This window comes from Lemur catta, chromosome 13, assembly GCF_020740605.2.
Source record: "Lemur catta isolate mLemCat1 chromosome 13, mLemCat1.pri, whole genome shotgun sequence".
NCBI lineage: Eukaryota > Metazoa > Chordata > Mammalia > Primates > Lemuridae > Lemur > Lemur catta.
In genome coordinates, this window is record NC_059140.1 from 62,973,614 (window position 1) to 62,997,857 (window position 24,244).

General features: G+C 41.8%; 1 protein-coding gene across 4 annotated transcripts in view; it reads right to left on the minus strand.

Annotated features, from left to right (window-relative positions):
• Positions 1–14,631: 14,631 nt before the first annotated feature.
• Positions 14,632–24,244, minus strand: part of THSD1 (thrombospondin type 1 domain containing 1) — a 28,769-nt gene continuing 19,156 nt past the window's right edge. For all 4 annotated transcript variants that reach the window (XM_045567284.1, XM_045567287.1, XM_045567285.1 and 1 more), the window contains one exon: positions 14,632–16,264. In XM_045567284.1, coding sequence (XP_045423240.1) covers positions 14,877–16,264 — 1,388 coding nt within the window. In that variant the 3' untranslated portion in view covers positions 14,632–14,876. The remainder of the gene's footprint in view (positions 16,265–24,244) is intronic.

Below are 24,244 nucleotides of genomic sequence, written 5' to 3' on the forward strand. Positions count from 1 at the left end.
TTCTTTTTTCCTTCACTGTCAGGATATCAGCCTACTCACTATCACCAGTTGGTGATACACCTGTTGGTGTACTTTTCAGCTGCTTCTAATCTGAGGTAGGCTTGGGAGTGAGAAATGTAGGGTCATAAAATCACATGCATAGTCGAAGTCTATAGGAGGCGTGTGAGGTAACCTCTCACATGTAATTAATACACATGAGCTCTGAGTATGATCCAGACGTGAAGGAAGCTACAAAGAAAATAAAATGGCTCATTGGACTTGATTTCTGAAAGAGTCTCTCTTGAGCAGCCAAGGTACAAAGACATAAAATTATGCTGTTCTTTAATTGAGATATATTTCATACACAATACTGTGTAAAGATTAAGCAAAGCAAGATACAGAGCATTTCTGTCACTTCTGAAAGTTCCCTTGTGGCCTTTCAAGGCAAGGACCACCGTACTCCACGAACATCCAGAAGCAATAGTTGTTGTCTAGCATAACGTTTTGGTGACTCAAGTTGTTCTGTGTACTGGTGGTTCCTTTTGTTTTTATTATTATTGTTGAGTAATGATCCATTATACATAGTACAATTTTTTCATTCATTTTTCTGTTGACGGAATTTGTGTTGTTTCCACCTTGGGGCCATTATGAATAAAGCCTATGAATATTTAAGTACAAGTCTTTTTGTGGGGATATATTTTTATTTCCCTTGGGTAAATACCTATGAGTGGAATTTTCTTTTTGAATGGGTCCAATCTACCTACTTGTTTTTATAATGATTTATGTGTACAAAATCATTTCTCAAATTCTATATATTGGCTTTAAATTTTAGAATTAACCTATAGACGAAGTAAGTGAAATGTAACTATAATTATAGAAGAAAGCAAAGAGTAGACAAAGGGCATAGTAGGTAAACACATCTGGTTCCAACTCTTGGAATTTACTGCCTTGTATGCTAATGAGATGACCCAAGGCAGGGATCCCTAGATAGCCTCAAGGTTGAATCAACCAACCAGGTGATTACAGAGTTAGAACTTCAGCCACCCCCACTACCTCCACCCCCAACAGCCTTCCCAATCTCTTGGGTGGGGAGGAGCCCTGAGATTAAGCTCAATTGCCAATAATTTAATCAATCATTCGTATTTAATGGAATATCAATAAAACCCCTAAACAATGGGCTTCAGAGAGCTTTAGGGTTGGCGAACACATTGAGGTGCTGGGAGAGTGGTCTGCCCAGAGGGGACATGGAGGCTCTGCACAGCCATCCCCACCCCATGCCTTGCCCTTTGCATCTGTTCCATTTGGTTGTTCCTGAGTTGTGTGAATCCTTTATAATAAACCAGTAAACATTAAGTAACATGTTTTCCTAAGTTCTGTGAGTCATTCTGGCAAATTATCAAGCCTGAAGAAGGCGCTGTAGGAACCCCAAATTTATAGCTGATCAGTCAGAAATTATGAGTGACTCCTGGGACTTTCAACTACTGTCTGAAGTGGGGACAGTTTTGTGAGACTGAGCCCTTAATCAATGGAGTCTGTGTTAATTCTTGGAGTTAGTATCAAAATTGAATTGAATTGTTGGATACCCAGTTGGTGCTAGAGAATTAGTTGTTGGTGTGGGAAAAATTCCATGTATTTAGTGTCAGAAAAAAGACCTCTCAACTACTATTAAAAAAAAATAGAAAATAACAAGTGCTGGTGAGAATGTGGAGAAATTAGAAAATTTGTTCATTGCTGGTAGACATGTAAAATGGTGTAGCCATTATGGAAAACAGTATAGCAATTCCTCAAAAAATTAAACATAGAATTACCATATGTTCCAGCAATTCTACTTCTGGGTATATATCCAAAAGAATTGAAAGAATTGAAGGCAGGATCTCGAACAGCTATTTGCACATCCATGTTCATAGCAGCACTATTCACAATAGCCAAGTGTTGAAAGCAACCTGACTGTCCATTGATGGATGAAAGGATAAAACTGTGTGTGTGTGTGTGTGTGTGTGTGTGTGTGTGTTTGTGTGTGTGAAATAAGCCAGTCACAAAAGGACAAATACTATATGATTACACCTATATGAGGTATCTAGAGAGGTCAAATTCATAGAGACAGAAAGTAGAATACTGGTTGCCAGGGGCTAGAAGGAGGAATGGCGTAGTTGATGGATATAGCATTTCAGTTTCGAAAGATGAAAAACTTCCGAAGATTGGTTGCATAGCAATGTGAATGTACTTAATGCCACTGAACGGTATTCTTTGAAATGGTTAAGATGGTAAGTTTCATGTCATGTATTTTTTAACACAATTTTTAAAAAGATTAAATGACTGAAGACATATCAAATACCTTCACCAGTGCCTCACACACAGGAAGACCTCAGCAAATGACAGCTGGGATTGCATACACTGGTGCCCTGTGGGCAAACTCCAAGCAGACCAAAGTCTTTGGAGTTAACCTTCCAATGTCCAAATCATACCCATTTAGCTTTGATATTAAAAAATACAGTGGTCCTGAGTTCTTGCACAACATTGGCAAATTATTTCTTTAATATTCTAGAACACTTTAAATATAAATAGTATATGGACTTATAGCTACTTCTATATATATTTGCAATTCTACACATTAATTTTCAAGGCCTTGTTCATTCCCATGGAATCTTGTCATTGACCTCTGCTCTCATGCCCTATTGTTGGCACACCACCACCAATGTAGAGATACCACTTGGGAGGGCTCCTAGCCCATCCAAAACTCATAATCATTGCCTAGTCTTGCAGCTGCTATTTTTTTTTTACTAGTTTTGCTTTTTAAATACTTTCAGACACTATACCTTTGCCAAGCCTGTATAACATCTACATAAATCAACAAACAGCTGTTGGTTTTAATAGTCATCACACCCTCTTGAATTCTAGAAAATAGTCAAATTCCCCAAAAGTAAACTGTACTTAAAAATTGTTTTAAAATGGGGGAGGGGGAGAAGCCTCCTGCTTCATGTGAGTTGTCTTACAGGATAGGTCATGATACTGAAGTTAAATAATAGAAATCTAGGGCATCTTTTTTCTTTTTCAAAAGCTTCCTTTGCTCTTAAACCACCATAAAGGAAAATAAAAATCACAGGACAGCCCCCCCTAAATTTCTTATGCAAAAGGGAAGGTTGAGCCTGAAGTCTGAGTCATGCAATACTCTCTTCCAAATGAACAGCTGTTACTAACATTATGCATCAGCCAGATCCCCATGGAAAGGTGAAAGGCCTCAGGCATCTACAAGGACTGGCCCCCAAGGATCATTCGTAAGGAAATTCTTTGCTGGCCTCCCATAAACAAGGATGTGCAAATTATAACTCTGGGTCAGCAGGCTAACTCTAGATCCTAAAACTACAGTCCGTTCAATTCCACACTAAAAATGTTGACTACAGGTTTATCTTCCCAGGTGCAGAACAGAGACAAGATAAGATCATACATTCTTCTACCTACCCAGGGATATCTATGTAATTGTTGCTTCCTTCTCACCCTTTTTCTTTTCTAACATCTGCCTTATGTTATATAAAATATAGATTTCCTGGGCCTCACAAGAATGTAACCACTTGTCTCACTGTCCACTCCCCTCTCCTTTTTTTCTTTCTGTATGCAGTCTCCCCTTTAAAACCTGAGTTCCCAAATCCTGCTTTGGAAAAACAATCACAGATACGGCTGTGGTTTGTGATTTTCCTGGGCACATCCTCAAACTTTGGCTTAATAAACCTCCATTCATTGAGATCTTTGCCTCAGTCACTTAATTTGGGTTATCACCATGTTTCAGATATATGGAAACTAAGTTAAAATTACTCATTAATGACTATCCTCTTTTTATTCATATGACTTTCAGCAATCATTACTTGTGAATATCAACTTATGAATCCTCAGAATCAACTGGTTTTTAAAAAGCTAGGTCAAGAAAAATACTCCTGTCATAATGTTATTTTTACAACTGAGAAGTTCCTGGTCCCTCTAATACTTTAGAAGGAATTTATTCTTGTACTACCTCAGATTTAAATTTAAGTCTTTTCTTCTGAGATACAAAACCAAAGTTTAATTTAGTGAATGTGGGTGCTTTCTTACTGATTGAGAACACAGCACAAAAGCAACAGAATTTCTTTGCATGTCTTTTAATAATGGATGGCTCAAAACAGCCAAAGTCCAACCTACATTAAACATTGCTCTGCTCCGATGTGCTTGAATAAGAAGTTCCATTTGGAAGCATTTGCTAGGAGGATGAGAACATCTGGACTCAGCAACGGTAGAGTAGAAACAGATGGTGGCTTCATGGAAGAGGGGCTGTGGCTCTCCTGCTGAAAGCTGCATATCCCATGGTTTTTTCCTTGTTTTCCTAGTAAACACAGCCTGTCTCCATATCATTAGCTTCAAAAAACATTTTATAGTTCTAGAGCTCTCCAGAGAAATTGACCATTTGTGTCACGGGATGCTCTAGTAATAAAATGATGAATGTCAATAAAAATACCAATAAAGATTACATCATGGACTTCTCACCAGAAATATTTCATTGGATTTCAAATGTAGGCTAGTGTTTAATTTACTGTCTCCCACCCCCTCTCTCCTCCAGCCCCCATAAAATGAAAAGAAAATAGCTACAATGTAGTTTATACGTGTATAATATGTGAACACAGAGTTATGTGTATACCATGTGACTACCTGGATCCAAATCCTGGTTCAGACAGTCACCAACTGTGCCCTTGGGCGAAAATCTTTGTACCTCCCTTTCTTCAACTGTAAAATGAGAATAATACTTTATAGAGCTGATGTGAGAATTGAGTTAATACATATAAGCACTTAAGACAATATCAGCACATAGTAGGCACTCAATAAATGTTAGCTATTTTAATTTTATTTTAATCTTGCAGCAGACTTTTCTTCAGGCTGATCACTTATGAAATTGTTATCCTTCTTTTCAGTGCTCAATATGACAGGAAGTCATGTGTTGCCTCGTGGAGCAGAGGAAAGGACATGGGGTTGAGACCAGCAGATGCACAAGTCCCTCCTCTGTGACCGTTGGGCAGCCTTGAGGAGGTCCTTTCTCTCTGAGGCTCCCACAGTTGTCTAAATTCCATGAGGTGCCATCTACCTGTGCACCCAGGCTGCTACATAGAATGCACACAATAAACTGTTCTTAATTATTGGAAAAATGCTTACCTGTAAGGTCCTCTGGAAAATTACTTATAACAAGCCCTTCTCCTTTAAGTCTTTCACACATTGCAGCAGTAAACAAAGCTTTTAGAATAAATTAGGTAAAGAAATGGGCCTATCAGTTCTTAAAGATTGGTTACACCAATTTTGAAGACCAAACTCTAACTTTAGGCCAGTTTGGTACTCAAAAATCTCTTTTTCTAGTTTGTGTTTCCTCTAAGCCAGGAGGAAATCTTAGAAGTCTCGTAGGTTGTAAAACGAGTGAAGCAAGACAACAGGGAGTGTTGGAAACTGTGGAAAACTGGATCGTATAGGCCCCATCAAAAAAAGAATTCAAATTAAAATTTTTTGTCCAAAACTCATCCGTAGGCCAGAGGGTGTGCTCAAGCTACCAGACATCAGCTTTTGTTTTTTTAAAAATTGGTATATCTAACTGAATGAGGTTTATATTAACCGGTATCCAGTCTTTTTACCTGCTGTTTTATGCAGTTCTTTGCTAGACTTTTCTAACTAAATTCCTAGATGTTTATTCAGGTTTGGCTTTTCTCCTGCTCCATCATCTAGAAACCATGCTAACATCATGCATACCTTGCAGCTGCCGGCAGCAAGGCACTATTAAGGGATACAGCGAGCTACTCCCGGGAACTCATTAAAGCTTTATGTGGTGGAGTAACTGGAGTCATGCAACAGTCACCCAGTGGGTGTTTGTAGAGCACCTACTCTGAGCATAAGAAAATATTGCAAATGTATCCAGGGCAGGTTTTTCCATTTCTCAGCTCCTATTTTACTAAAAGGATTTGAGTCTTGCCAATCAAGCCATCAATTTTCTTTCTTATTCCTTTGGATAAACCAATGCCTTCCATTTACTATTTTTTCTTTGTTACTTGTAACTAAAGTCACAGCAAATCTGCTTCTAATCTTGTCATTTCTGAACTTGCTATAAAGTTGTTCTGAACTCTCTTGAAGTCACTTCAACCAGTGTATATGCAGTACTAGACACTCAACCACATGCTGAGGGTTCAGAGGCTTTTTGTCCTTATGGAGTTTATGATCTAAAATGACCACCTATGACTCTGGTACATATATAATGAATACACAGAATTGTAATTGCACCACAAGGAGAGACAAAGTACACAGAGCTGATTTTAGAATGGTAATGCCTATAAATTGATTGCCATTTCAGAGTCATGGCTGTTACTTTAGTTCTACTTTTTTGTTTGATCTCAGAACTCAGGTTGTTCCTATCCCCATTTCATAGTTGCAGAAACTGAAGCCTGATGGGTTAAATGCCCTACAAAGTCCACAGAACCCAAGAGAAAGGAACTTGGGCCTCTGGGTGACAAGCCACCCTCTGCCACTGCACTTGGATGATGTCCTTTCTGTAGTGCAATTGTCCAACACTGGGCCACCCAGAATGTACATGTCTTGGGGACATGTTAAATAAGAATCTCATGTTAAATGTGAGATGATGATGAAGGGTAGTATTTTTATTGTTCAATTTAATAAATTGGAGTAAAATTTCTGTGCCAGCCATTACCCTAAGCACTCTGGTAATGAACATGATTAAGATGTAGTTTATTCCCTCCTGTGGCTCACTGGTTCTTGAAGAAGACAGATGTGTGAAAAGCAATTGCTGTAATGCAGTCAGTGCTGTGAAGGAGGCTAGGTACTTAATGAAGCTCCTGTCTCTGCCTGGGGATATCGGAGAACACCCGATGGACAAAGCACGGAAGGGCATCCGTGCGTTGAGAACAGCATGTACAAAGTCCAAGAGGTAAGAAACAGCGTGGCTTCTTTAAGGAACTTCAAGTGGTCCACACAGTGTGCAGGATATTTGTGTCTGGGGAAAAGATATACCACCTCTTGAAGGACCTTCTGTGCTGTGTCAAGAAGTTTGAATGATTTCTCTAGACAGACGAAAGTCACAAAAAGGGTGATTCTTTAAGGGGAGTGGTATTGTCAGATTTGCATTTTTAAAAGAATGCTCTGACTGCCATGTGTAGAATAAATTAGAGGAGGGCAAGATAAAGGCAAGGCAATTTTATAAAATTAATGAAATAGTACAAGCAAGAAATGATAAGGCAGTGCAATGAGGATAGGGCTAGCAGGAATAACGCTGGCACAGTTGGATGACTTACTGACACAGAGAGCTGGAGAAAGGAAGGAGAAGTTCAAGGTGACTCCTAAGTTTCTGACTTAGGCGATCAGTTGTGTGTTGATGCTTTACCTGAATTTAGAGAAGTTTGGGGAGAAAAAAGATCTAGGATGGGGATGACCATTTTGAAGATGGAAGGAGCACAGTCAAGAGCTGGAAATAGGTTTTAGAATTTTCATCTTGTGGATGGTAGTTGAATTCCTGAGTGTGGATAAGCTTGTTTGGAAAAGTGTGTAGAATGAGAAGAGAAAAATAACAAGGAAAATACCAGGATGGCCAATGTTTAAGAATAATAATAAGAAAAGACGGTTACAAAGGGAAATAAGAAGTGGTCTGAAAACAGGTGGAAACCCAGGAGAAAGTGTGGTCATGGAAGCTCGGGGAAGCGAGTACCAAATGTGCCTAAGAGGTCAAGGGAGGACAGAGAAAAGGACACATGAATTTGGAAATCAGAAAGTCATTTATTTTTTCAAGTCAGTGAACGTGCCTTAAGCACCTGTTAGGAGCATATCCTGTTCAAGGCACCAGGGATAAATCAGTGAATAAAATAGAAAATAAAAATCCCTGTCTCTAGGGTTACATTCTAATGAGGAGCGCAGTAAACAAATACGTGAAAGTTTAATGTATTGGATAAGTGCTCTGCAGAAAAATACATCAGGTAAGAAGGATATGGAGTTGGGGTTGGGAGAGGTGTGAATGCAATGTAAAGAGAGTGATGAAAAGGTCTTAGTGAGCAAGTGCAAAGGCCTCGAAATTAGAGTGATTTTACTGGAATACGTTTCAGTCTAGGGAAGGCAAAAGTTAGGTTGCAATGAATTGTAGAGTGAATAGAAAAGAGGAAGAAAATTGCTGATAAAAGAGGAGGAAATGGAGTAAATAACTTCTCCAAGAAGACTGGCGCTAAATAAAGGGATGAGATCCTAAGCATGGGTAGAAGAGTTAGAGGAAGAGCAGACAAAAAACAGCTTGGAAACAGACAGGTTTGTGAGTTCGAGGCCAGGAAGCAAGGCTGTGAAGTTGCGCAACCTCAGACGGCACCGTTCATCACTCTGTAGTCTGTGGGAATGTTGCTCCTTGGAGTTGTGAAACAGGTGTTCCCAACCCGCCCCCTTCGTTACATTTTTGCTTTAAATTACGAAGCAAGAACATTTATTCTCGATAGAGCAAATACAGGCATATCAGGGTTTTGACTGGTTGGGACACAGACAACAAACAAATAAATATGTAAAAGTTATCAAAAGTGCTGATGTCACAAACAGAAAGGCAAGTTGAATCTAGGAATAAGCAAAACGGTGGCCAAGTGGCACTGGAGGCTCAGAGGATGTTTGGGCCATGCACTGGGCTCTTTACTCACATTTTCTCACTTAATGTTGCTAACAGTCTTTTATAAATGAGAAAACTGAAGTCCACAGTAGTGAAGTAACATGCACAAACTCATGCAGCTGGGAGCTGGTAGAGCCAAGATTTCAAAGACAATGAACTTTCCCCTATGACATGTTGCTTGACATACAAAAAGGAATAGGATATACGAGCCCTGCTCTCAGATCTCACACATTATTGGGAAAAGAGGCAAATAAATAACTATAAAACAATGAGATGAATGGGAAACTGGTTTATGGGCAAAGTACTGTGAGAATATAGGCTTGTAAATTCTCCCAGGCAGCTGCATATTTATGGCAGGCAGGGAGGAAGAACAGGAATGACAAAGGCAAAATAGTAATAAATTTTCATGATGATACAATGAGTATCCTTCACTGCCATCTTATTTTTAAATAGGTATCTATTATTTACCATTTAGAATGAGCAATTTCTTAAGTTCATATGCAGTTGTTTATTATGCACCTTTTTGAAGTTTTTTTTAAGTAGGAGAGTTTAAGATGCATCCCTCTAAAGTGAAGTGCTTCAAGATACTAATACTTTTACACTTTGTGTAAGGAATGGGGGAAATAAGAATATAAATATGTAGATAGATATAGACATATGGCTTATTTTTGCATAAATACTGGAAGGCCAAATCAAAATCCTCTGGGGTAGGAGTGTGGGGGATGGGGTAGAAGAGGTAGGGATGGAAATAAGACTTTTCTGAAGGTATCTTTTTATAGAGATTTTATTTGTGATCCACGTAAATGTTTTACATATTTAAAGAAAAAAACAAGCAAACCCTAAAATTAAAAACAGACTGAAACAAATTATGCAAACTCTATCAAATTGGTAAGATAACCATACAGAGACAAGAATTTTGAATGAATTTTTAAACACAGTGCTCTGATGATACATCTTACTGCTGTATATGATAAGGACAAAGAGAATTTCAAAGACATTTTCAACTTCATTCTGTACCTTTATTTTTAGTAGTAATAATAGCATGTGATTTTGAACTCCTCGTGCACTGTTGGTGGGAATGGACAATGGTACAGCTGCTATGGAAAAGAGCATGGAGGCTCTCTTCAAAGACACCTCAGGAAGAGGAGGCGTAACCATCCCTGGGGGGTTTGGAGTTATTTCAGGCCAAAGGACTGAAGGAGGAAAGAGAGATCTATCTACTCCTTAGCAGTAGGATGGAGACCCAGAGCCATCTAATTTTAATATTGGCCAAATGGGATTTCTTTTTGTGCCCCAAGGTGATGAAGAGGAAGAGAGCAATTCTATTTTCCAACTGTTCTATAATGAGAATATATTAATTTTTAAGGAAAAATTATTTTTTAAAGTGATTCTATGTTGTAAAACTCAAATAGCAAAAGGTTTGTATATTATGAGATATATATTTTTAAATTGTGAGTAATTATATAATTATGAGCTAAATATTGTTTTTAAGTCCATACATTTGAACTTATAAAATAAACATATATCAATCAGTTTATAATGACAGAATGCTGCTTGATGTGTTTTGGCAGCAGTTGAGGAGGAAACTGGCAAGACAGCAAGGGGAGGATGGGAGGCGCCCACCCCGGCAGCGGAGGTGGTGTCCTGAGAAGAGGTGGGCAGGGAGCGACAACTGCAGCTGGAATAACAGAGGAGCTGTCAGCAGGGCAGGACAGCAGCGGGTATGAACCATCCAGGGTCCCCCAGGAAGGAAAAAAAATGAGGTGGCGGAGCCTGGAGATCCAGGAACACCAGGAGCAAACTCTCCTAATACTAGCCACAAGATGGCTCACTGATTATATTTCTGAGCATTAAAAATAGATTATCTCTTGATTGTCGTGTTTGGTTTTTTTTTATCGTCAAAGTAAAAAAAAATAAAGTGAATATAGTACAGGAAGACTTACAACAAAAAGCAATTGTTCCCTGCTTTTTATTTCCCCTGCCTCCGTCTCACTTCCAAAATCACCTTAACCTTTGTGGTTTTAAATTCTTCCGCTGATGATCTTCAACTGTATAAATATGATTAAGCTGCTATTTTATGACATTAATTATTGACTCTTGCAACACAATAGTTACACCACTATTTTTAGTCCTGTTGTTCACTTTTGTAACGTTAATATCCTGAAACTTTTTAGTTCTATCAAATGCAGACAGCATCTCTTGGCTCTTCATTTGGTGAGAGGGGGATATCTGGGCTCCTACTCCTCTTGGACTCCTCACCTCTCCAAACTTTTCAAAGCTGTGCTCTAATTCTTAGATTTCCATGACTGGTAACATTTACATTCTGTTCTGTAACTATAATGAAGTCTTCTGTGGTTTGTCCTTAAGTTGAATCTAACAGACCATAAGCAAAAAACAGTATTAACATTAGCATGTTCATGAAAATATTGGTTCATAGCAGAGCCAAGTAGTGTGCTGAGATTAATTTTCCTTCTCTGTAATCACGGGTCACAACTCTGGGCTGCTCACCTGCTCAAAATCATGGTTAGTTTCCCTCCATTCCTTCCCTCCTTCCCACCCTCCTTCCTCCCTCCCTCCCTTCCTTTCTTCCTTCCTTCCTTCCTTCCCCTAGTTTTCTTTGTTGTTGTTGAAAGAGGAAATCTGTGCCATTTTACCCATTCTATTGCTTGGAATCTTTTTCTTTTTGAAGCCCATTAATGTTTTATTTTAACATGATTCATATTTACATTATGATTTTCTTATAGAGTCTTTTTTTAAAAAATAATTTCTAGTTGCTTATTTTCATTCAACCTTTGGCTATACTGTATCTTCAAGTTCCTCCAACTCTGTGTTCTGTGAAATCCCTTTCTTTCCTGGATCCCCCATTCTTGCTCAGATACGAGCAGGTGGCTAAGTCACCCACAAAGCTGACATTCCGGGTCACATCTGCTGGTCTCTGAATCCTCCATCCAGCCCCCAATAAGCATAACCCTACCTAAGAACAGTGCAATGTGCTTTAGCACAAGACTCCTAAGCACTAGATTTTGGTTCCTAAGGCCCACTGATCAGATGCTATGTAACTTGGGCGAGGTGCTTAATTTTTCCAAGGACTTAGTATTGACTAGATCTGAAGAATGAAGAGGAAAGAGGCACTTAGGATGACTTCCAGATTTCTGGCCAGAGTGACACCTCGGGAAGAGAAGGCGTAAGCATCCCTGGGGGGTTGGAGTTATTTCAGGCCAAAGGACTGAAGGAGGAAAGAGAGATCTCTCCTTAGCAGTGGCATGGAGACCCAGAGCCATTTAATTTTTACACAGTTACATATCTAGCATAAAATGAAAAATTGCCAGTCATAAAACAGCAGTTTCACATATTTTGTATATCAGGTTTGTGTGAAGAACTAGAGGAGGACAAATTGGCAGGAAGGACCGGATTATCCTTGGGCAGTGGTGGCTGGGGCTTGGCACACTTGAGTGCCCCAGCTCTACTGAACCCACTGAAGTAGAAGGTGCAATTGGGGAGCACTGGCCTTGGAGGCGGGGCAGACTCTGGAAAGTGGGGTGAATGGAGACTGCTCGGAAGGTGGAGCACCCCCTCTCCTTGGAGGCCACCCTCACATACATTCAACACTTACTAAGTGACTACTGTGTACCACAGACTGCAACAGACTCCAGAGACACCTTCACCTTCAGCCAGGGTAACAGCCCAAAATGATGAGAATGCCTTCACGTGTGGAAAGAGAAACATCTAGAAATTAAAATCTCACAGTATCTCATAGGAATACATCCCTTTCATAATTGTTTAAGATTTAAAGTGTTACATAGAATTATTCTAATCCAACCACAAATATAGTTTGAGGGCTTTTGAATATGGTCATTTATTCAACTAATCTTTATTGAGTTCCTTCTCTATGGTAGCCACTATGGCTAGGACCTAGGGACACGATGGTGAAAAATAGATTATTTCTAATGCAGTTTACCACTTATCCACCAAAGATAATGCTGAGGCATTTTCTTTTCTCTTTTTCAGAGGCAGAGGCCAAATTAGCTTAACTTTGAAACATAGAGATTGACTCTTGCCGAGAGCCCCAGAAAACAGGGCTAGGTGAACATGTTATATGCTGGTGTTAGCTCACTGAAATATTAATTTAGAAGGGTGACTGTAATAGAGAAAAATATAATTTAATAGAAAATCTTTCATTCATAGTGTTTTCCTTTAGTTTTTACCTTTCTCACAGCTGTTTCGGTCTCAGTTTGACACTGTAGGGTAAGTCACTGTGAAATCAGGAATGAGTGAGCTTGTACCCTCTGTCCTCAAAGGTTGGCACGCAGGCCTGTGAACTTGGAAAGAGAACAAAGCTTTCTAATATGATAAACAAAGAAAATGAAGATTAAAAAGCCTGGTTTCCTCTTCCTTGCATCAGCACATATCAGTTGTCAGACAGCCCTGAATAATCTACCCCTCCTGTTCCTGAAAGGTAAATAGTTATTATTAAATCATTTCCAAAAGGAGGTATATCTTAATTTTAAGTAAAAATGGCACAAATGAAGTGGCAATGCAACAAATATGGGAGAAACTTTCAAAATCACAGGATTTGGATTTGTGATTCTTTCCCCCAACTATTAATGACTCTGCTCTCTCCAATGGTCCCTGAAACCTCACCATCACTGACATCCTGATAAACGCTAAAAGGAAGAAGGAAAACAATCTAAAAGGGCAGGATGGGTGTGGCAGTTAGAGAGGTCATGGTGAAAAAGAAGGAAAGTGCAGCTGCTCAAGTGTATGCAGATAAGTCATTAGGTTGAGGGCTGAAAGGAAGTGTGTGAGATTGCAGAGTGCCCACGTGGTCACTGACCACAGGCTTCCAATGAAGGAACACAACCTTCAAGTTCATTTGTTTAGTTCAGACTTCCAAACAAAGACAGTTGCAAGACCAGTCCCAATATCTCATTAAGCAGCAGAAAGCTTGCTTCTTTTGGGAAAACCTAGTAGAGGTGTCTCCTTATGCCCTCTTATTGCAAAAAGGGACAGATTTCTCCTGGTTTCTGCTAGTGGAGAGGACTCGCAAAGGCTGTGGTGGCAGAGTGCAAAGAGCATGGTATCTAGAATAAGGTATCAGTCCCTATCCTATCCAATGCTGTTAATTACCCTCCCTGGGTCCCAAATTCCTTGTCTGTAAAATGTGGAAGATTGAATAAGCAAACGTGACTCTAACTTTCTAAAAAAGACTTCTCGCCACTTTTTCCCTGTTTAACTCTTTCTTCTAATTAAAAAAGCTTAAACTGTAAAATCATAAACTAGCCTACCTGCCTTCTGTATACCTAAGGTTAATATCATGCATTTTCGCAATAACATGATTAAGTTATGTTTAAAGATATGCGTGCACCAGTTTCAGGACGACACCCTCTGGGGTCTCTGCTACCAGTTTAGTCCAGGGACACATGTTCAGGATCCTGGTGTCAGGTCAGTGTCCCAGTCAGCACCTACTGCCCATTTTCCAGCTGATGCTTTCTCGGGAGACAATACCTTCCTCTCCAAAATGTTTACTATTTGCTTAGAACAACGGTAGATAGGTCTTCATGTGACCCACTACCCAGACAATCAGCTTATGCTATTTCTCCAAAGCACAATTAATTCACATAATTTTGTCAAGTCACCTAGACCTCTTCATTGCATTAAAAAACATTTAAGATATCACCCAACTCTGGCCTGAAAGTTCTGGAATATCTTGTGTTATCACCATTTCTAAGTAGCTTGGTGGTCTAATGGTCATAATTAACTTAATCAGACAAATATAAAACCTACACTGTCCTGGTAGGAGTCAATTTCTTAATGTATTCATAACTTAATAAATTACAAGTCAAGAGTTGTGATACCAAGTTAACTTTGCTCCGGCCCTTGTTAATTCAGGCTCCCAGATTTCTGCGTCAAGTTGGAAATTGCCAATACAGTGTTCAAAGCATGTCATACCCACGAGTCACATCTTATCACCTTTCATATCCATATGGCAGACCAAGCCCCATTTGCTGTTTAAATTTTATTATCGTTGTTATTAATAATAAACCAATAGAAATAGAGCAACAAAGGGAAAAGTTCAGGATAAATAACTTCTTCCTTACAAATGAGAACACATGCATACACACACATCCTCCTCTGGTGGGAGTTGTTTCCTGCCCACATTCTGTCCTACAGCACAAACAGTCATACAAAACAGTCCACAGAACAATGTGAGCAGCTCAGCCCAGCCGTGTAAAGTCTTGGGCTGATTCTTGGTCTAGATTACCAGCTTCTCCACACTAAGCGTGCTTGTGGTTTCATCCTCTTCATTTGACCCAAAATATCCCGGGAGGTCCAGCATCCTCTGCTCGGCCTCTGTGAGGCCAAAGGAGGAATTGTCATAGAAGGCGAACTCGGGGTGGGCGGGGAAGCTCTGACACTTGTCTTTCCTACACTGAGAAGGGCTCAGAGGACTGACCCTCTGGTAGCTTTCTTTAGGGGCGGTGGGGGAAGACTGCTTTCTTGAGACACTCCTGTGACTGGGGGACGGTCCCCTGCGGGCTCTATGAGGTTCTGTTCTCTCAACTCCTGCCACTAGTCCCGCCTGGCGGTCCCCTAGGTCCGGTTTCCTTGAGGGCTGCCCCACGGTGTGGGATCTAGGGACAGTAGGGACAGGGCTTAATGGACCACCGGTTCCGCCTGCCCCTTGGGAGTGCTCCAGTTTCTCAGGAAGCAGGTGGGCGCTCCGACTCGGAGGCCTGAATCTGTCGTCTGCCTGGTCCCAGGTCCGCGTCCTGGAGCCGTAGGCGGGCGCCTGCCGGGGCGTCAGGGTGGACATGCTCCTCTCCCTGAACGGCCGGGCTTGCTTGGTCTCATGAAAGCTGGCCGTCCTCCGGAAGTGGGGGTTCCTGGGGTGGGTCCTCTCCGACGGGCCCCCCCTGCTGCCCACGTGCCGCATCTGGGACTTGCGGATCAGGGTCTGGCTGGGGCTGACGGCACAGCCGGCCTGGGACGCGCTGAAATCCAGCCGCGGGGGAGGCCTGTCCCCGGCGCCGGCCGCAGGCGGGTCCAGAAACGGGGATTTGATGCGGAACTTGTTTGCTGCGGCTTCCTCCGGGCTTTCCAGGTCTAAGGCGGGGCTGGCGGCGGCGTCAATGGCAGTGTCCGTCAGGGGAGTCTGAGACACGTGGTACACCTTGGTGGCTTCCGTCAGACCCTTCTTCTTCATCTCCTTCAGCTGCTGCTGGGCGAGGCGGTAGCTAAACAGAGGGGGGATTATCTTCTGGGCGCTGGACTGGAAGCTCTCGCTGCCGGAGGCATCATCCTCGGGGGTGGCAGGGACGCTCCGCCTGCAGGTCAGGGGCATGCCCGCGTCCCCCGGGCCCCCCGCGGGGCCGTCGCCCCCGTCCGAGAAGCTCCCGCGCTGCTCGCCCAGCTCGCAGATGCTCTCCTCGTCCGAGTTCTTGCGGAAGCCGGGGGCGGGCAGAGCGCCGTGCCGCGCCGGGGTGCTGCACTTCGGGGGGCGGCCGAACCTCCGCCACAGCGTGATGAGCACGGTGGCCACGATGATGAACAAGCACAAGGATATGCCGGTGACCGTCACGACGTTGTTGGACTTCACTGGAACCTGGGGCTGAAGAGGAGACGGGCTGGATGGCCAGAAGGCTGCAAAAAAAAAGGAAAGAACAAATGTATTCTCCGGTATTGTTTTCTCCGTGTGGTTGTAAGGGCTCTGAATGGATTGATCTAATTATCTAGCAGTTAAGGAAAGAAGGAAAATAAGCAATTGCTGGTCTTACGTATGGATCTCTGCTGGCAGCTGAAGCTAAACAAGGTCACCACCAAAGGGGGAACACCACAAAAACAGAGACCCATAGAAGTGAGGCGACTGGGTGAGCCACCATCAAGGTGACGCCTGTGCTCGCCAGCTCCCGCTGAACTCACCTTGAATTTTCTGCACAGAAGCAGCACGCAGGAAATTCCAAGGGAAAATCAAGGTTTTCCCTTACAATAATGTAGACATGGTATCTCATTAAACATACCTGTGAGAGGCACATTGGAGACTTTTGCCCAGTATAAAATTTGAAATGCAAAATGATTTAGATATGTTAAATTTAGGTAGCCTAATTTGCACATTGTAAGAGAAACTAATTGATGAAAATAAGATTGTGAGCAATATAATAACAACTTATTTCCCCCTTCTGTTTAATAATATCCAGAAACTGTCTTTGCTAAGTGCTAAAGCCGCTGCTTTCTCCCTCTTCTATTTTCAGCTGCCCACTCGCCTTCCTACTTTCCACGTGGTGTGGGTTCATCTTCTTTTCCCTGTTCTCTCAAACTGCTTTGTCCCACGGTCGTCAAAATGTTTCATCAAGTGCAGGCACCACCTGGAGCTGCCTGATTGCTCTGGCTAAGATGTCCAGTCCTAGGTTGAATAGAATTGATGACAGTGGGCCGGGTGCGGCGCCTGTAATCCTAGCACTCTGGAAGGCTGAGGCAGGCGGATCGCTCGAGGTCAGGAGTTCGAGAACAGCCTGAGCAAGAGTGAGACCCCGTCTCTACTAAAAATAGAAATAAATTATCTGGCCAACTAAAAATATATAGAAAAAAAAAATTAGCCAGGCATGGTGGTGCATGCCTGTAGTCCCAGCTACTCGGGAGGCTGAGGCAGGAGGATTGCTTAAGCCCAGGAGTTTGAGGTTGCTGCGAGCTAGGGTGATGGCACGGCACTCACTCTAGCCCGGGCAACAGAGCAAGACTCTGTCTAAAAAAAAAAAAAAAAAAAAAAAAAAAAAAAGAATTGATGACAGTAATCACTCTTGTCTTGTTCAAGTTCTCAGAGGGAATGCTTTCAATTTTTCCTCATTCAGTATGATGTTGGCTGTGAGTTTGTCATATATGACTTTTATTATTTTGAGGTATGTTCCATCTATGCCTAGTTTGTTGAGAGTTTTTATCATGAAGAGGTGATGGATTTTATTGAATGCTTTTTCTGCATCTATTGAGATTATCAGATGGCTTTTATTTTTTATTTATTTATTTATTTTTTGAGACAGAGTCTCACTCTGTTGCCCAGGCTAGAGTGCCGTGGCGTCAGCCTAGCTCACAGCAACCTCAAACTCCTGGGCTCCAGCAATCCTCCTGCCTCAGCCTCCCGAGTAGCTGGGACTACAGGCATGTACCACCATGCCCGGCTAATTTTTTCTATATATATATATGTATATATGTTTTTAGCTGTCCGTATAATTTCTTTTCTATTTTTAGTAGAGACAGGGTCTCGCTCTTGCTCAGGCTGGTCTCGAACTCCTGAGCTCAAACAATCCTCCCGCCTCGACCTCCCAGAGTGCTAGGATTACAGGCGTGAGCCACCACGCCTGGCCAGATGGCTTTTATTTTTAATTGTTTACATGATAAATCACATTTATTGATTTGCACATGTTGAACCATCCTTGCATCCCTGGGATGAACTCACTTGATCATGGTGAATTATGTTTTTGATGAGCTGTTGGATTTGGTTTGCTAGTATTTTGTTGAGGATTTTTGTATCTATGTTCATGAGGGATATTGGTCTGTAGTTTTCTTTTTTTGTTGTTGTTGTGTCCTTTCCTGGCTTTGGTATTAGGGTGATACAGGCTTCATAGAATGAATTGGGGAGGATTCCCTCCTTGATGTTGTAGAACGGTTTCAGGAGAATGGGTACCAGTTCTTCTTTGTATTTCTGGGAGAATTCAGCTGTGAATCCATCTGGTCCTGGGCTTTATTTTGGGGGGGGAGGCTTTTTTATTATAGTTTTAATCTCTCTACTCATTGTTGGTCTGTTCTGGATTTTTATTTCTTCCTGATTCAACTTTAGGAGGTTGTGTGTTTCCAAAAATTTATCCATTTTATGTAGATTTTGGAGTTTGTTTGCATAGAGGTTTTCATAGTAGTCATAGATGACATATTTCTGTGGTATCAGTTATAATGTCTCCTTTTTCATTTCTGACAGAGCTTATCTGAGTCCTTTCTTTTCTATTTCTGGCTAATCTAATAAATGGTTTATCAATTTTGTTTATCATTTCAAATAAACTTTTAGTTTCATTGATCCTTTGTATTGTTTTTTTGGTTTCCATTTTGTTTAGTTCTGCTCTGATCTTGTTTCTTGTCTTCTGCTAGCTTTGTGTTTGGTTTGTTCTTCTAATTCCCTGAGGTGTAACATTATGTTGTTAATTTGTGCTCTTTCTGTCTTTTTGATGTAGGCATTTAAGACTATGAACTTCCCTCTTAGGACTGCTTTTACTGTATCCCAGAGATTTGGGAAGCTTGTGTATGTAGTCTTTGTTGGTCAATTAGAAAAATTTTTATTTCCATCTTGATTTCATCATTGACCCAAGGATTGCTCAAGAACAGGTTAACTTTCATGTATTTGTATAGTTTTAAAAGCTCCTCTTGGAAGTGATTTCTAGTTTTATTCCACTGTGGTCTGTAAAGATACATGGTATGATCTCGATTTTTCTGAATATGCTGAGACTTTTTGTGGCCTAACATATGACCTATCTTGAAAAACGTCCCATGTGCTGATGAAAAGAATGTATATTCTGCCGATGTCTGTGGCCATACCACCCTGAACATGCCTAATCTCAGAAGCTAAACAGGGTCAGGCCTGGCTAGCACTTGGATGGGAGAATGTGTATTCTTGCAGTTTGAGGTAGAAAGTTCTGTAAATGTCTGTTAGGTCCATTTGCTCTAGAGTCTCCGTTTAAATCCACTGTTTCTTTGTTGATTTTCTGCCTTGATGATCTGACCAGTTCTGTTAGTGGGGTGTTCTAGCCCCTAGCTATTATGATGTTGCTGTTTATTTCTTTGCTTAGATCTGGTAGAATTTGTTTTATAAATCTGGAAGATCCTGTGTTAGGTGCATATACATTTAGGATTGTTATATCTTCTTGTTGAATTGCTCCCTTTATCATTATAGAATGACTGTCTTTGTCTTTTTTTATTTATTTATTTTTACCATTGCTAATTTAAATTATGTGCCCTGGTGATGTCCTGTTTGCCTGAATCTTCCAGGTGTTTGATGCCCTTCTTGCACCTGGATGTGTAAATCTCTAGTGATACAAGGGAATTTTTTCTTCATTATTCTCTCAAATAGGTTTCCTATGCTTTTTGCTTTATTTCTTCTCCTTCAGAGATACCTATGATTCTTATATTCATTTGCTTTACATAGTCTCATATTTCTCAGAGAGATTATTCATTCTTCTTGATTCTTTTTTCTACATTTTTGACTGGGTTAATTTTAAAGTCTTGTCTTCAAGCTCTGAAATTCTTTCTTGTGCTTGGTCTAGTCTGCTATTAAAACTTTCTCTTGTATTTTAAAATTCCCTAAATGACTCTTTCATTTCTAGAAATTCTGTCATATTTTTTCTTATATTATCTATCTCTTTAGTGAATTCTTCATTCATGTCCTGAATTTGGGGAGGGGAGGTTTCTTTGTGTTGGTTTTCAACTTTGTCATCGATCCCGTTGATCTTATTTTCCATCCATATTCTGAATTCCATATCTGACATTTCAATGAAGGCCATTGCTGGAGAACAATAACGATCCTTTGGTTATGTCAAAACTACCTGTTTTGTCATGTTGCCAGAGTTCTTATGCTGGTTCCTTCTCATCTGGAACCTCTTCTCTCAGCTCAAGATGGATAGCTATGTAGTACACCTGATCTCTGCTGGGAACTCTGTTGCTCAGTGAAGAGAAGGAGAGGCCCCTGGATGGTGTGCTTGAGTTCTACTCTGGAAGACTGACCAGAAAGTAGAGGAGCAGGTGCACTGTGAGCCTTTAACACTGCTGTTCTCCTGCATCTCTCCATTCCCCTGCAGTTGTCACAGGCAGTCAGCATGTGCAGCATGAGCATTTGCCCTGGCCCACCAGGGGCAGTGGGGAGGTGGCAGCAACAGGTCTGACACTGGGATAGACACAGCGCTCTGGACCTGGGACCTCAAATGGCACCAGCTGCAGCACCCTAGGTTCGTAAGCCAGTGGGACTCTGCTGTACTTTCTCTCTGGAGCAATGCTGCTGCATAGTCTCCAGTCAGCCCCCCGTGTCAGTCCAGAGGCCAGCTGTGGTGGGGAGGCCCTCCTGCAGCTCCAATTTCAATGTCTGCAGGGGAGTGTGGAGTCCCAGGGTTCTCTCCTCTGTCCCTTCCCCACGTGTGGATGCCTTCCCCAGCTACCTCCAGTCCTGCCAAGCAGGTCACCCTATTTCCCTCTCCTTCACTTTGGGAGCCTCTCTTTACCTTCCTGTTGATTCCCAATGTTCTCCCTTAGTCAATCAATCCAAAGGTAAATATCTACCGGGCACCTTCAGTGCTCTCCATGAGAGTGGCATGTGCAGGCTGCTTCTAGTCTGCCATTTTTGTCCCTCCGCCTTTTCTCACTTTAGAAAGACCCTTCTCCAGCCCTTCCACACTGCCATAGCCATATCCTGCTCCTGGTCTTCTCAACCACGCTTACAGAAAAAGGAGTCCATATTTGCTGACTTACTGGTCCCATATTATCACCTCTGATCTCCTACAACCTGTCCCCAGCATTCCAATGGACCAGCTCCTGCCAAGGTCATGAATTTGGTCTTAATATCCAAATTCAAATTCATCCTGCAGCATTGGCTACTGTTAGATACTTCTTGCAACTTTATCTCCCTCTTGGTGTCAGTGAAAACACTCACTTGTGTAGTTTAGAGAGAAAAGCATGGATTTTGGAGCTAGGGAGATCTAGATCCCATCCCTGGCTCCACTAGCTCTATGGTCTCCATTGGATGTCCCAGGACCTCCATCTCAACATTCCCAAGACTCAATATCTTCCCCCAGCATCTGTGCTTCCTCTGATACACCTGGTCTGAAGGGAATAGCACCAGGTCCACGCAGTTGCCAGTACTAGACCCCTGGGTTTCATCCTTCATTCCTCCCTCTCCATTACTTGCCAGAGTCTTTGAATCCTCCTCTCCCACATCACCACTGCTAGCACTTCATTTGACATATGAGTGTCTGAAAAACTCTCAACAGGCACCTCTGCTGTCATACCTACCCTTCTGATTTATACTCTATGCTATAGCCAGGGAGATCTTCAAACACACAGGTCCAAACCTCTGAAGCCCCTCAGGATCTGGCCCCTGCCTACTTGTCAGGCCTTGTCTCTCCCACTCCCTCCCGGCACTCTATCCTCCAGCCACACTGAACTATCGCAGTTCTCCAGGTCTCTTAATGTACCATCACCTTCCGTGCCTTCATTCGCTGCTCCATTTGCTGCAACTCCCCTCCTCACCTCGTTCAGCTGGGAGACACCTTCTCTACTCTCAATCTGTAGCTCTAGTATCACCCCTTCCAAGAATGGAGGTATTCCCAGCATGGATTATCACCCCTTCAAGGTTTCATAGCATGCTGTGGATACCTTTGTCATTGCAGGCCTTATATGGTACTGTGTATTAAGCCTATTTATGGGCCTTCTGAGCTACTATATCATAGGAGCTTTCAAGACAGGGCCATGTCTTATTAATATATTCCCAACCCCAGTCACAGGGACTTGCACATAGTTGGTACTCAATAAACATCAGTTTAATTAATTGATTGATTCATTGTTTAAAAAGTATTAGTAAAATGATCAGCGTTCCACTAGACAGAACGTAGGTGCAACAGCAATTGGATCCTCCTACTCCCTTGTTGAACAAGATAGACATAGAGCTACGTTCAGACCTTGGCATAAAAACATTCTTTTAAGGCCAAAAAAACCCCTCTAAACTCCTAACCAAGTGAAATAGTTGAATGAGGAAAGACTTGTTCCCTGCTGTATCACTTCTTTCATCTGAGGTAGCTGCTGCTGACACTGGGTAGCAGCATTGCTATTCCACATTTTGAACCTCTTCACTTAGCTGTTATCTTATGACTCTAGCGAGCTCCCTTAAAAACCACAGCTGGAGAAAAGCCCAAAGCTGTTGGGCTTTCCCATCTCTTCCTCAACTAGTCTTTCCCCTTTCACCCGCAGTGAAGGAGATTTCCTGATGCTATGCATCCTGCAAACAGATCTTTACATTCCCAAGGAAAGGAAAACAGGTTGAGAAGAAAAAAGAACACTCGGAAGAAAGGATCATTTTTACCCACATATTCATTTATCTGAGGAACACTTAGAGTAGAAGTAGGGGAATTTCTGGCACTTACCCTTCTTGCTAATTTTTAATGTACAAATTTCCAGTTCCCACACAGTATTAAAGAATTAAGATTCCAGAATATGAAATAATATCATGATTTTTTTACATGAGATGATGTATTTAAAATGCTGGCACACAGCAAGTGGTCAAGCAATGGTTGACACTGTTGTCACTTCTAAAAGAACGGTAAGACAATGCCAGTGGAAACTGATTTTAAATTCATTTGAGTATATGGAACTTTGGATGGAATGTCTGAATACAATACGCCATCCCAAAATTGAGAGGATGGGATGTATATGAAGGAAGTTATACACAAGGAAGGAGCTGTGGAAAGTGAAGGGGACTTATAAAGAAAAGAGGAGGCAGAGAAGAGAGCTTTAGAAAACAGTATGAGATCTAATTAAAGAAACAATGGATTCGGGGTGGGGCCCGGGCCTCATGAAAGAAGACAGGCAGATGGAGGGCTGGGAGAAGAGCCCAGGTCTGAGGCTGCCATAAGGAAACAACAGAAGGGAGAATAATGTCCTCAAGATGCTGGAATAAAGGGAACAAGGCTTATGGTTCTGGCTGAAAAGATGAAATAGCAAGAAGGAGTTTCTAAGGCCACAGGTGAAGACATTGGCTGAGATATTGCCGGGTGCTTTGGCTAAAATGTACTCTGAGATCCAGACACAGAAAAGCACCTAACTCCTCCAGCCAGATCCCAAAGAAATAAGGAACTAAGGATGGTTAACTTAGTTGGAGAGCAGAAGGTGGCAGGACTTGACAGTAGGACTTTATCTAAGGGTCAGAACCAGAGCAAAGGCCGGCCAACCAAAAGGAGGTTGTGCATCAGAAGGTGGGATGGTGTGTGGGAAGAGGGAGGATTGTTCATTGCTGTAACTTATGGTAAATGAATGAGATTCAGCTCCATAATCTGAAGTAAACCCAACTCAGCCATGTGTGCAGCACATCTATAGGCCACTTACATCAAATACTCATTGAAGAACTACTAGTGTGTGCCTTATAAATGTTTAGAAAGTGTGGGAAGGGCCAGTCCCCAGGTGATAGCAAGAAGAAATGTCCTGGCTGTGCTCGGTGGCTCACGCCTGTAATCCTAGTACTTTGGGAGGCCAAGGCAGGAGGATTCTTTGAGCTCAAGAGTTCAAGACCAGCCTAAGCAAGAGCAAGACCCTGTCTCTACAAAAAACAGAAAAACTAGTCAGATGTGGTGGTACAGCCTATAGTCCCAGCTATTTGGGAAGCTGAGGCAGGAGGATCGCTTGAGCCCAGGAGTTTGAGGTTGCAGTGAGCTGTGATCACACCACTGCATTCCAGCCCAGGCAGCAGAGTAAGACCCTGTCTCAAAAAAAGAAAAAAGAAAATAAAAGAAAGAAAAAGAAAAAAAGACAAAGAAATGTCCCTACCTCCTCCTCCGGCATAAGGGTGGTAAAGAATAAACTTATGCCAGTCAGGGGATAGATAAGACA